The following is a 14,797-nucleotide window of genomic DNA, read 5'->3' as shown; positions in this document are numbered from 1 at the left end:
CTTCTCTTGCTGTACAGCTCAAGAAAATATGCCAAAGTTGAGAACAGCGTTATAACTTGTGGAGATCCCCTACACAGGGAAACTAGATATGTGTAAGGGAACCCAAATCTAATACTGAGTGCCAGCTGCATCCTTTGCAGTGTTTCCTGGTTTGTATTTTAAAGGCCAGACAGAGCAAAGATGAATTTCAGTTATGTTCTTCAGTCTCTGAACAACTTTAAGCCGCGGACAAATGTCTTTGTCAGTCAAAGTCAGAGCGAAATGGAATAAAATACTATACCGATGTTCACGGTCTGCTCAGAAAATAGGAAGTTAGTGATTTAAAGCTATGTTGGCTCTTGTTCCTGGATGCAGCGAGTGCAGCTCACCTCCCTGATTCGCTTCCCCGCCAGCTCCGTGCCCGAAGGACGTGCAGGTCCAGTTCAGTGCTCATGCGATCGGATCCCCCCATCGCCGAAGCACCACATAGTCTTTTTTCAGTCAGATTCTGATTCCTGCACGCATCATCCTCTTTGAACAGAGCTCATGGTCCGTTAATATGCTGTGCTGTATAGCGAGTGCTTTTACAGTTGAGTCCAGTACTGAAACACGCAGGAAATAAAGGAATGGGCTTGGGAATTAGGATGCTGTTTTCTGGGAGAGAATTAGTCAGGATCCTAGACTTTTTTTGAACTTATGTTGGAGACTCATCAGAGGACTAGCAGCAAAATTTATTAAGGGGGGGGGGGGCATACTGTTGAAGCCTCATGCAACAGCTGGAAAATATCCCTTTGCGGATAGCCCGGTGCAGAGTCTCTGGTACATGCAGGAGCGTTTACTGGGTGTAAAGCGCAGGGTTTTGGTTGCAGGGGTGACCTATGCAGGAGGTGGCTGTGAACTGCCCTGTGCTGGTCACAGCCAGTCACAGCCGGTTCCAGCTGCCATGTGCCAAAACTGCAGCCAGTCAGAGCAGCACCTGGTGCCTCTGCTCCAATATATTGAAGAAGAGCGGTGAGCGCTGTGAAGGGGAGGTGAAGAGGAGACGCGTGGACGTGAGGACATGCAGAAGGGAAAACATGAGGGAACATGAAGGTGAAGGCAGAGAAAGGAGATGGGGGGAAGACACAGGACGATGCATGTGAGAGAAGGCACAGGTGGAGGTGTGAAAATGGGGCGCAGGAGGTACCTCTGAGGGGACTGCGGCCATGGGGGACCCACGCTGGGGCAGGGATGGCCCTGAGGAGACCGCAGTCACTGGGCTCCTGTGCTGGAGCAGCGGGAGGCAGGGAGCCTCAAAGAGGCTGCTGTGTGCTGACCCCGACCTCCTGCGCTGCCGCTGCCTCGCCGAGGGGAGTGGGGACGAGGAAGGGGGGAGGAGAGTTACAGGAGCAAAGCTGAGCCTGGGGAAGGGGGGAGGAAAGGCATTTCCCGACGTATTGGTTTAATTTCTTGTTTTCTTTGTTTCTTAATATCTAAATCAATTAACAAACTTTTGGTTATTGACAATAAATTAAATTCCTGAGACAATTACAGCAAGCGCTTGTCATGGAAAGAGACGTTTTAGAATTATATCTTCCTTTTAATGCAGTTTAACACTGAGAAATGTGGGAGAAGACAGCCACTACTTTGGTACAAGCCAGCTCTGTATGCTATAGTTGAGAACTGCAAATCTAATTGAAAAAGTTGAATCATATGAAAGGGCTGTTTTAAAAACACTTGCTAATTCTCCTTCTGATCATTATTTATAGTCTGCATGTCAGATCATTTGAGTTAACTTAAGGTGAGAGTAGGCATAACACTTTTGAGGAATATGTTTCATAGATGACTACTGTTCTTCTAATTAAATGCTGAGGTGTATTATGAACATATGAACACAACTACAGGTGTTTTTTAACAAAATTTTTATTCTTTAACTTTATCTGAATCCTGTGAAAGGTGTTTCAGATGAATGTATAAAAGAATATTACAGAAATTGGCAAAGGTTTTTCTGTAATATTTTAACTTAACCGTTTAGATTAGAATTTTTTTAAAAAGGGGATATTACAAACTTGAACAATCATAACCAAATTAAAAAAAAACCCTGCATTTTGGTTCCATTCAGGGTAGAAAACTGCAAATCTTTTGTTCGAGTTTCAGTTCCATTTTTGTGTTGGGGAATGACAGGGCTGGAAGATTGCTTAGCTCTTGTAAGCTTATTCCCTGTGTCCATGGCTGTAGGAAATGGAAGATATACTGCCAGTATTATTGCATATAATACAATAATTCAAAATGGTCTGGACTGGTATTTTCAAATGGCAATTTCAAATCCTGTAGTACTTATTTCTTTGAAACACATTTATTTAGACTTTTTTTTAAGTCCTGAAAGATTAGATGTTGTGTCACCTGTTGCAAACTGTGATTGAACCAGAGAGGCGCGTAGATTACAGTGAAAGAAAAAAGGAGGGATTTGATTCAAGTCTCTGTAGTTCCAACCTTCTAGAATACAAACATGGAAGTGAGCACAGAAGTAGAGATTAATTGCTAAATTGTTTCTCTCCAGCCCATCTAGAATAGGTAGTACCGTCTAGGAGGTTTGACTAAAAGGATGATGAATATATATTTGAGTTCAAAAAAAATTGAAACTCAAGTCCTAGTAACTGTTTAAAAGCTTTTTTGTCTTTTCTGACATTAGTTAAGATCACACCAAATTATTTTGGTCCAGCCTTTTTAGCAAGGTATTTCTTTCATACATACACAAACCTCTTGATCTCCTTTCTCATAATACCCTGTAGATTGTTTGAAAGTACACAGACATTGACGTGGTACTTGATTTGAAAAGTGCTACAACAATAACTTGTTATAGCCTGAAAAGGGTGTATCTTTTGGTTTTGGTTAGCAGCCAGAGATCCAGGGAACCCTAACAATATTTGTAGCAGTGAAGCTCACAGCCATTGTTATTTGTATAAGTATGGTTTCAAGAAAGAGTAAAGAATTTTTGTTGTTTCCCAGAAGCTGTGTATCTACTAGATTTTTTTTTCCTTGTTTTCCTGTGTTTGGAAAGAATAAACATTCTGTATGTTTGTGGCTGCTCTTTGCTGACTTATTTGGAGTGCTTTTATGTTGTAGCTACTGAAGATTTTAGTTTATGCAGTAGGCTTTTCATCTACTTTCCTTCTACTCCTGGATTCTGATGCAAGTTTCTGCAGCTTCTGCCCCATCTCCCCCATGCTGAGTCTGTTGTCTTTTTCTACAGTCTTCTCTCAGTATTGCTTGCTTCAGTGATGCTGGGGGGGAGTCACATAAAGATTAGTCTGAAGCCAAGTATTAGGCCCTTCCTGTAGGGCAGCAGGCTTTGTAGGAAAGGAAAAGATGAAAAAGATTTTATTTCCACTTCTGCATGGCACCTGAGGCACACAAGCTGATATCTTCAGTGTTATCCTGCAAGTAGGTAATTCTGTGATTAAAACTCATAAGTCTTACTTCTCTACATCGCTCTGAAAAGTCTGTCATAACTGACTTGTCCAAAGCTGTGTAGCCTCTGGAATGCTGAGAATGAAAACCAGATCTGCCAAGTCCCATCCTAAAATCTTTAGGTTTGGGACCCTCTTCATCACTGCTTGTTTATATTGGTTTCTTTCAGGAGCTGAAGATAATGGGATGGGCAGGGATTAGAAGATAGGTTACTGAGGGGTATGCACAGGTTGGAGATTGATTTGAGAATAGTTACAGGTAAGTAAGATACTAAAAGCATGAATGCTGAGAATTGCACAGTAGCATTTGGCATGAACTTTTTTGATAGCTGTGGAATTGGTACTAAGAAAAGAGAGAGAGCAGAAAGGAAAACAATTGATACTGATAGCAGAGATCTGTTCTGCCATTTTTTTTGTTTTTCTGTCCATGTTCACAGTATAATTCACTGTCTAGTCATAAAGACTTACCAAAGAAACGATCTCTGGCCACAGAGTTTCCCATGGAGAGTTTGGTTTTGGATCTGAATTTTGAGGTCTCAGCCCATCTGTAATAAATGCTTTGTGTAACTTTTATGTAGTGATGAGTCTTTTCCAAGAACTTAATAGGTATTTAGGAGAGAATTACTTAGCAAAACTGTCATTTCCCTATTAAAAGCTTAGTATCTGATGTAGAGAGTTCAGGCAAAGAGTGAACAGCTATTCAGCATCTATTGGTGTGAATGTATCAGGTAGCAACACAAACAAAACCACAAAAAATGCTTGGTTATACACACATGCACACAAAAAAAGGTAGTTGGCAAAACAAAAACAGAAGCCAAAATGAAACCTTGTTAAGATATACTTAGCTTGTTAAGCTTAACTGCTTTGGTCTGATCAAGCTGAACCAAGACTGATATTTAAAGCTTATTTCATTCTTGCCTTCTACTTGAGAACTCTTTGAAATAAGTGATATAACAACAAGCTTATTAATGCCAAACTTTTTTCTGTTTTCACTTTCAAAGCATCTAGGAAGAGTTAAATAAAATTTATGTTTAAATGGGAGATGCTGCCCTACTTTTCCTACAGTCATCATGAGAGGTGGAACTCCTAGTTTTGGTGGCAGTGATACTAGCCTTATATTTAATGAACATGTAAACCCTTGCAGGAAAACTTTGAGGATGTTATTTTTTTCTTTGTAATATGCAGAGTTTCATAGGTTATTTGCACTTAGATTTTCTATTACTGATTTTCAGTGGTAGTTTTACAAGATTTGATTGTGCTCAGTGCTGTATAAATACACCATAAAGTAAGTTTTTTCTTCTGGACTGTTTACAGTTAAATTCAACCAAGTCAAATAAGTGAATGAGAGTTTCATAGAAAGGGTAGGGAAACAGTCATGGGGTTCCATGGATGGATTTAATTTCTGATGGTACCAGTGCTGAAGAGGAATACATAAAGCAAGCTATTCTTTGGTGTGGGTATAGCTGCTGGTTTGCAGGTTGCCTGTGGGTATTGCAGCACAGATGATGCAAATATGAATGTAATTGTGGCCATGGTAATCTTGGTCTCATGAACAGAAATATAATTAGGTAAGCGGTTCAAACCTGTGTTAATTTTAAGTGATAGGAGTGTATTCTCAATCTGTCTGTTTTCAACTTTGAACTGTGGACTCTTCCAGAAAAGGCCAGTCTCCTTACAAGTGGGCGGGGTGTCATATGTGGCTTGGTGCTTGTGATGCACATGTGCAATTGATTTTGTTTCCTTTTCTTTCTTGCTCTTTTGTCGATAGGTGACAAAGAAAGTCAAGTCTATGCAGATGTTCCATACTCCTGTGGCTTATGCTATGCAGGGTGACAGAGTAGGTATCTGTGTTACCCAGTTTGATCCCAAACTGCTAGAACGAGGTCTAATTTGCACCCCAGAATCACTTCACACTATCCATGCTGCTATCATTTCCCTGAAGAAAATCCAGTATTTTCGAGGAGCTCTTCAGACAAAGGCCAAGTTTCACATCACAGTCGGTCATGAAACAGTCATGGGAAGAGTGATGTTTTTCAGTCCAGCCCCTGCTGACTTCAATGAAGAAATTCAAGAAAATGTTTTTAACTTTGAAAAAGATTATCTTTATCAAGAGGAATACTTGTCCAAGGACTTGAAGACTTCAGAGGAGAACAAAAAAAATGACCAGTCAGAAGTTCAGCTCCCAAGGCAGCAGTGGGCCCTGCTAGAGTTTGAAAAACCAGTCACTTGTCCTAAACTGTGCCTTGTGATTGGCTCCAAGCTGGATACGGATATCCATGCAAATACCTGCAGATTGGCATTCCATGGGGTACTGCTTCAAGGTATGGAAGACAAGAACTATGCAGAGACTTTCCTTCCAAAGCTGAAAGTGTACAAACTGAAGCACAAAGAAGGACAAGTGGAAAGGGTAAGCTGTCTTTTTAGTGCTATACATGGGAAGCGGAAATCTTTGTTCCACTGAAATGTGTATGTTGTTGTGCTATAGAATTTTCAGTGTTATATTCCAGAATCCTTATATACATTTTTGTTGTGTTTGTATGCCTAATATATTACATCTTGCCTGCTTGCAAAGTCAGAAATCATTGTTTAAGAGTGAGTAGTCTGTTCAGCTCAGAGTGCTAAGTAATTCAGTGTTACTGTCATTGGTTCTTTTGATGTCTAGCCACTGTATGCTTCCTGCTGCAAACTCAGACTTGTTTGTATACTTTCATAAGTGGCTCATCTGTCCTCTTCCCAGTTGACAAAACCTCCAGCTTTCCACTGACATGTATTGCACAGTTATTCTGTAGTACATTGGAAACTGAAAATGTAAAGACAGTGTAAAACAAATAGCAGGCAATACCAGGTTAAATAACACAAAGAATGCTGCTGATTTATGTTATTTATTATATTAAGTATTTATATAATTTGTATTATTATCTTATATGTGTGTTTTCACATTTGATTAAATAAAAGCCTCCGTTATTAGAACTTACAGGCAGAAAGAAGAATTTCCCACAAGATGTCTTGGAGAGATTAAGCCTATGACATAGTGAACTTGGACACTTGGTTAACGTATGTTGTTTCCATGTTGCACAGGTGACAAGCTGGTATGGTGCAAGCGCTTTACCCACTTCATTGTGGCAGAAAATAGAGTTAGTGTCTTGAATAAAACTTAATTGGGATGTCCAGAGTATTTGATAATGAATGGTACAACTGGAATGCAAGGAAATGTAAAATAAACTGGTTGCTCCTAAATGAACAGAGTTAGTGTAAATTTTAACTAATGTGTACTTGATGTGTTAGTGTGATGCATAATTCCTTTGTATTTTGTTAATTATTGAGTAAAGAGTTACTAATCTGTATTTTCCTAATCAAAAACTGCTCATCTGAGTAAGACCTTTAGTATTCTTGCTTCTGCTTTTTTGAAGTTCGTGAGGCTGTGTTGGATACTGCATAATATCTGTCTTTCACTATAGAAAACTAAACACTCATCAAAACAGCTTGTCAGGTTTGCAATTTGTAATGCAGGCTTCTTGAATACTTTTTTGTTGGTTTGTTTCACTAATTTAATAGTAAAAAATAAACCAACTTCCCTGCCAGGGCATGACTTTGAATTAGCAAGGTTCCTTTCTAAGCTCCTTGCTGTATTAATTAATCAAACAGACAATTCATATTTTCCCCCTTTCTCTCAGAGGCTACTAGGTTTTAGCTTTTACTTTTTTCCAAGCACAGAGTTTCTCCCTTACATTTCCATTACTGACTTTGGAGGCCATTCTTTTCAGAGGAACTAGAGTTTTGTGTTGTTTTTGGATGCCGGTTTTGGCACTAGCAAGTAATGTAGTTAAAAAGAGGAGGATGTCTGTAGTTTTCTGGAAATTTTACCCTTATTAAGACAGGTTATATGGGACACCCAAAATCAGTAGTCACTTTTCAAAATCTTGGTAGAGGGTGTATTGTTTCCTTTGGTTGAGAGACCTGGCTACCTTTCTCTCTGGCTGGATGGTGATGTTGAACCAGAACAACAGATCCAAAGTATTCTGTCCTCTTTGTCTAAACTTCTTTGACTTAATGTGAATGTCTACAAATTCTGCTGACTTTCATCTTGTTAAATTATATTCTTCATCTTGTTATATTTTATTCTTCTGTAGTGCTTTCTGAACTCTTGAAACATTTGTGTTCTTTTTACTAAGTCTGTCACTTGCACGTAGCCCATGTTGCTAATATCCAGAGAGACCCAGCTTACCAGCTCTCTTTGTTTCTCTGTAACTGTTAGGAATGTGAAGGAGAACAAAACTTTGTGTGAAGTATCAAGACTCATGCTGTTTGTTTGTTTGTTTGTTTGTTTGTTTTTTGTTTAACTGAAATGAACTGGTCTCAGACCATTTCTTTATTTTTTGCTCTCAATGCATGACACTTCTGTATAGGAGTTGAAAACTTGCAGAATGCTGACTGAATGAGATTTGTCTGATTGGGTTAACTGACTTTGTAGCTAGCCTTGATCATACTTTTTAAATTGTTTTTATTTAGTGCTGTTTTCAAATCCATTGCCATTTTACTTCCACTTATTCTACTGTTGATTTTATTCTGTAAATAATTGATTACTGTTAAACTAATTCAAATATTACTTTCCTGTCTAGAAAATAACCAGTGAATGTGTGTTATTTGACAGATATAGTAATTTATTAGGCCGATGTATTTTGTAAACTGTTCTGATATATTCCCATGCTTTTTTAAAATGTGGAACTGTGAAAGTTGTTATTTTATGCTTTCTTTAACACTCATACAGCAGGCACTAAATGAATGCCTTGATCACTGTCAATAGGAATACTAATTGGCTCTGTAAATGAGTGGATGGCATCAAATCATCACTACCTGCAGGAGTAGGTTTGTTCTCAGATCCTGCTCCTTGTGGAACTGTAGGTCATACAGAGTTAGTATTTTCCCTGACGCATACCAAAAGGATCTTGCAGTGAATGTTGCTACAGCAGCAGCTCACGGTGTAAAGTCAGACGGGCATGTAGGGACCTGAGAGAGTTGGTGGGAAGAGGATGGTGCCAGTTATAAAAGGCCTGCTGGGGAAGTACTTGCAGCACTTACTGAGGTAGTTACTATTAAATCCTTGCTTTTGCAGAGCAGAGAGCAGCAGGAACAATTGGGTGGTACAATGACTTTTTTTAGTACACAAAGTCACTAGCTAATAGAAAATCTGAATCAGATGGTCCCACCCTGCTGCTGATAGATGGCTGGAGATTAGGATCACTGAATTTAGGGTGTCTATTCTTGGCACTGATACAGGAAAATTTCATTCTCTCTGAGCATTCTCTCCTGGGAGGCATTAAAAATAATAATAATTAAAAAATGTGTTACCTTCATGAGAAGTGAACTTTTCCTCTAGAGAATACTGCTGGGGAAAATTAGCTTCATAGCTTCCTGTGAAGGGCTGGGAGAGAGGGTGGCAGGGGGCACCTACCTTCCGCCTTCCTAGTTTCAGCACAGGGTGGAAACATACTCTCATAACTGGACTGCAGTGGAATATAGTAGCAGTAATTTGTAAAATATTGCACTTAATCTGATGCGGGCTCTCCCAAACCCCCTGCTTGTTGCTAAAATTAAAAAAAAATCTCTGCAGTTTAACTGCCAGTTTGCCCAGGAGAAGTCAGGCATTTATAGTTTGGCTTTGTGTTCCTATTCTGATTAATTTCAGAGAACTGATGAAATAAAAGGAATTGTAAATTGATTAAGTTTCAGCATCACAGTACTTTCCTTTTGTTGCCCCCTTGGGGAGTGTGCCCTTACCCCCTCCCCCAACCTGATGGATTTTAAGTGTTTTTTTAATAAAAGTACTTTTTTCTCAAAGATTTTTTTTGGCTCTCTGAGGGCGTGTGTGACATTTTTTGCTGTTTTGTATAGAAATCAAATCCATGTTTTAAAAAGTAAAAATCATATATAAACTGGCAGATGGTCCTGAATTCATGTATTTTACTGAAAACTAATGCATGAGCTTACTAGTTTTTCCTCATCTGTTGAAGTGATGGTAACTGCTCTACAAAAATCTGTGTACCCTTCAACATCTCTGCTGCTGCTCACTGTTTCCATTTGGTATCTTGCCTCCTCAATGCTATGAGAAGGCAGAGTGCTGAAAGAGAATTAAATACTTCCATTATTCACCAGGATTTTCAGGTTTACCTGTCTGCAATATATCCTGTAGCCTCTTTGCCATCTTTGCTCATTTATTTGCTAACTTTTTTTTTGTTTGTTTTAGTATTTACTACTGTGGTATGGTGATAGATTTGCTTTAAGAACATATTTGGAATCTGCCTTTTGGTCACTGATGTCTGAGTCTCCGCATAGTACAGAAAACTTGCTTCAAAGCAGGGTGGAGGATTTTTATTTTATTTATTTTAGATCTGCACCCATACTGGAATTGCATCTAGATTACGAGGAAGTTGCATGATTCAAACTGGAGTTGTAACTTTAGTTGCCGTATTTAAACTGTTACCTAAATCTGTGGATGCTTCTGTTTTGCTTTAGAGCAGACTTGTTTGGAGGTTAGAAAATCTGTAGGAATATATGCCACCCTCTGAAGTAAGAAGGCCCCTGCAAATGTTTGTCTGCTTAACTTGATTTTAAAATGATACAGAATACTAGTCCAGTTTTCTCATACAGAGAGGACTTCAGAGATGGGAGAAGTGCAATGGAAGGAAGTTTGTCAAGAGCATCTTTCTGGCATAATTATGTGGAAGGAGGGACTGTGGCCCTCTGGAGAGTGTTTTCTCTTTGCAAAACCTTCTTGGCTGCCTAACAAGTGTACTTTCAGTAGGGAAAAGAGCTAGGCTGGCAACAAGTGGCTTGTACTGATAAGAAGGTAGAAGCAGGCCTGAAAGTGCTCTTGTGCACACTAGTGTTGCCTCAGAAGGAGAATGATGTGGCAATCTGAAATAATGGGAAATGAGATGCTGTAAAGACTGCTGAGTAGAGGATCATGAATGAACTTTGGCACTCTTCTCACGGATGTTCTTGGCCTTCTGAATCAGAGTATGATGTTTGAGAATGTGGGTTTGCTAAATTGTAGCAGATTAGCAGCCTCTGGAGTCAGATACATGAAAATTGTAAAGGTGAACAGCAACTATTGTCCTTGCTGGTCTTGGACTTCTGAAGATAGCCTCCTCACACATCAGTTGTTCCCAGTTTGATGGGAGAAGAGACTTGCATTAATCATCCTAGCACCACCTCTGGAATATCTCCCTATGAGAATTTCACCTCTGAACAGCATTGCAGCTTAATTCCCATCAGACTTGTGAAGCAGTTACTCAGTTCCTGGGATAAATCCTTTACATTTGCTATGTTACTTTTTTTGGCTTCTGTGGACATGCAACTTGAGTGCAATGAGTTTCAACTGAAGGGTGAACTGCAGAAGCGTATCATGCTTTCCTGCATGACTCAGATATTCTGCCTGTTTTGAAAATGTTTGCACAAGCAGGATTTATCTTGGGATGGTTGTCACAGGGTCCTATTGTGGAGGATGCTCGTAAATCAGTCACTCTGTGGTAGAAACAAAAGGAGAAGGAAAACTCTCTGCCTTGTTTGCATAGCACAAGCTGCACCTTCTGCACTTTTGAGCTTGTTTAGTGAAAATGCATGCATACCTCAGCTGCAATTGTTTCCCATTTTAAGTATAATAGAATGTTTTCCTATGAGAACGGACTTGTCTTTCCTAAAGATGCTGGATAATTACTACTCTTCTGTATTCCTCTGACATCAAAAAGAGAACTAATTCTCTCTGTCGTTCCAAGTTTTCCATCTATTTCTCATTTGTCTTGCTTTTAGGCTTTGCTTATTTGATGGAATTCAAGCTGCACTTGTTTCCTCAGCAGCTTCCTTCCATGTGTCATGGTCATGGAATGTCCTAGTTTTACTCACATCCACACTGTTCCCAAGTTCTGTAGGTGCTGGATAGTGAGTTTTCTTATCAAAGACTGAGTGTAGCTGTGTCTGACTATTGTGTAGCTAGCATGCTCAGTTTCTAGAGGAGAGAACTGTCACTTACTGCTTAATAACAGCATTTTACTAATTGTTGAAATATTGGTGTGATCTAAGTGTCCCCAAGGAGAAAAGTATTGTTGCAGAAATGAGGTGTGAAAGCAGAGGGAGTTATCAAGACTTTTATCAGAGCAGTAGAGCATCTCTTCTGAAGCTTGAATGGAAGAGAAAAAGCCTATCGTTCAACATCTTTTGCTTTTCCTCTTTCTTACAGTAGCATAACAAGAAGTATGTAAGGGCAAATGCATTTCCTAACCGGTCAAATGGAAGGTCTTTGTCACCATTGTTCAAAGATCTTTCAGACCTTCCTGAAGGGGGGATGAGGTGAGTAATAGTAAGTGACTATAGGAAGTTTATGAGAAAGCATTATTTTTTTTAATTTGACTACCAGCAGTGACCCAGACTGTTCTTTAGGGGTTTGGCATTCGTCAGCAGGCATTTTGAAATGCAGAAGTTGTAAAAATGGCTTTTTTTCTCTCCCCTTGTTTTGTGCTTAATTTTCAGCTATATTTCCTCTCAATTCTTTATGGCATTTTATGGGTGAAAATAGCAACATTTAATTTACAGAATGTTTTGAGTTTATGGTAGCTCAGCCACACATTTAACCAGAAAAACTGCTAAAGTATGTTATGAAGGAGGAAAAAGAACTCTTCCATGAATGAATAAGAACATCCAATGTGGTCCACCTAAGGCATCAGACCAGACTTCAGGGGAAGTTTTCTTTGCTTCGAGAGGCAGTTGGTTAATATGAGAGTACTGACTATTCCTGTCTGGAAAGACTGCTGAGTAGAGGATCATGAATGAACAATTTTGGCACTCTTTTCGCTGACATCCTTCACAGATATCTTTTCAGTAACACCAGAATCTGTTTCATGGAGTTGCGTCCAGGCACTACATAAATATTTACTATGGTAATGCTGTTCTTTACATTTTCTTTTGCCTGTTTGGGGTTCCAAGGAGCAGTGCCACTAGGAATAAAGAGAAATACATTGAATGGGTATCTGCTTAAGTAGTTAGAAAAAATAAGAATGTTTTGCTGGCTTGCTTGGGCTATTGCTTAGTCTGTTCTTTTCTTACAGCTGCACTGTAGTTTCCCAATAGGATATGTGTTAGTAAGTAAAACACTGTGTCAGCCAGGCAGTGACACTTTGAAGACAAAATCTAGGTGACTGATAAGGTGTGCAGACTAATAAGGGCACAGAGAGAGTGAGTAGCAAGACCAGACTGTACAGTGAAATCTAACTGGGTGCTGCCTGCCTGCAGGCACTGGCAGTGACCTGGGCTGTCTGCAGAACCTTCCATGACTCCTGTTGGGAGGACTGGTGGATGTCACTCCATCTACTGTAAACATGCAGACGCCACAATTAATATTTTTCCTGCTTTGAAGTCTGAACATGAGTTTGTTTGGTTCTGCTTGGCTGCTGATGGTATGCTAAATACAGTAATAATAGAGAGATGAAGGCAATCAGGTGAATAGAAGTGCACAGCACATTCACTAGTTAAAATGTGCTGTAAAGTAGAAATGCAAGAGATGCATTTATTGTCTGCTCTTCTACTCTTGAGTAAAAAGTTTTGTGAAACTTAGTGGGGGAAGGGAGGGCTGTTATGCTCATTAAAAAGACATACCACTTCTGTTAAGCAGTACTGAGAAAAGGGTGGTGATATTTACCGACTGTCACAATGTATGGATTAACAGTTTAATGAATTTGTCATAAAAATGTATCAGCTAAGTCACAGAATCTGCTTGCTTACTTATATGAAAAGATTGGTATTTTGTTCACTCACCAACAAAAGAATAGCTTGTTCCACATGACCGGGTAGCAGAATTTTGCAAGGTTTGAGTAACACCTATGGTTATTATTTATATTATTAAATTTAAAATGCAGACATGCTTTTGGGTCTTACAAGTGTATGGACAGCTGGTCTTGATTTTTTTGAGGTTGTGTAGGAGTCACCTGTGGGGGAATCGGTTTGTCAGCAAGGCAACCAATACACCATTCTATTTATTGGATACAAAAATAAATTAAGAATGTTACTTAGATTGCAAAATCAAGCACTTGAAAGTTAGGAAATGCCAGATTTACAGTTGCCTATGCAACATACTTTCCCCCCTGCCTCTATCCTGTGCAGTTAATAAGGCAGGGTTCCTGTGAAACTTTTTTGGATGTGGTTATGTAAAGACTATATCATGGGGCATATCAAAGAGGGGCAGAATTAAGGTTGTATGGACATCTGGCATTTCTTAACTTCTTAAGTGCCCAATTTTGCAACTTAAATAACTTAGGTTTTATATAAATGTAATTGCCTAGGCATTTTTAAAGTAAAAAGGTAAAGTAAAACCAAAACCACATATTATTGGGTTATAACTATCCCTTTACTGTACACCTTCACTAGGATTTGAGTTGCAAATATTCAGCAGTGTAGCACAGACTTGCATTGCTTGCTATCAGAAACTGTATTAACTAAATGGCAGAAGGGGAAACTTATCCTAGGGGGAAGATGGACTTTTGGGTTTAGGATAGTGGGCATGAAGTCCTAACCTTAACTGTCCTCCTCAGCTACTTCCTTCCAAGTGCAAGATGGGCAGTGGATCCATGTGCTGGAGTCAGAGGACATGAAGGCATGGGACATACTTGGTGTTTTTGTATGCCCAAGTGCTGTACTTGGAGGAGAATGTGAGTCTGTCAAGAGCCTGCTCTCTCCTTTCCCTTTGCATTAGTTCCTTCAGGCTGTGTTTGGACTGTCCTCACTGCCTGTTTAACTTCCAGGGAGAATTCTGTAAGCCTCTGTTCTTTATTTCTTTCTGCCCTCCCCAAGTCATTTTGGAGCAATTTTCTTTGGAAACAAATTAGTATCCCTTGTTGACACTCTGCTGTGTGCCAGATTTATGCACTGTCCAAAATGAAACTTGTTGCATCTCATTAGTATTTTCTTTTGGATATTTAGGATCTCAGAACCTGTGATTACCATAGTTAAAGTACTTAAAAATAGTTGACACAAGTGTCCGATTGTTTTTCAGTCACTGAGATGCCACCAGAATCTTTCTGGATACTCAGAATAACAGACTGTAAGTCATTATCAAATCTGGAATTTTTTTGTGTCCTTCTTATAAGACCATGTCAAGACTTCTGCATAACATCTCTACAGAACAGCCTTTTTTTGTTTTGTGCTTGGATAGTAAACTCTTGGATAGTAAACTCTGTAGACTTCTAAATCTTTATTTGTACAGCACTTCAGACCAAGGCTGGCTGGTTTTGGGCTGGAGGTCCTAAACAGTACAGTAAATAGTAACAGTCTGTAGCCTCTTCTTTTCTTCCCTGTATCTATTGATGTTGCTTTTTCTTGCA

At 39.3% G+C, this 14,797-nt stretch overlaps 1 protein-coding gene across 1 annotated transcript in view; it reads left to right on the top strand.

The window, feature by feature from the left end:
• The window catches only part of EEFSEC (eukaryotic elongation factor, selenocysteine-tRNA specific), a 128,980-nt gene that overhangs the window by 67,220 nt on the left and 46,963 nt on the right, over positions 1-14,797 (top strand). The window contains exon 5 of the mRNA XM_026093115.2: positions 5,197-5,835. Coding sequence (XP_025948900.1) covers positions 5,197-5,835 — 639 coding nt within the window. The remainder of the gene's footprint in view (positions 1-5,196; positions 5,836-14,797) is intronic.

The sequence above is a fragment of the Dromaius novaehollandiae genome, chromosome 12, assembly GCF_036370855.1.
Source record: "Dromaius novaehollandiae isolate bDroNov1 chromosome 12, bDroNov1.hap1, whole genome shotgun sequence".
NCBI classification, from domain to species: Eukaryota; Metazoa; Chordata; class Aves; order Casuariiformes; family Dromaiidae; genus Dromaius; species Dromaius novaehollandiae.
The sequence above is the reverse complement of the archived record's forward strand: the minus strand, read 5'-3'. Positions and strand labels throughout refer to the sequence as shown.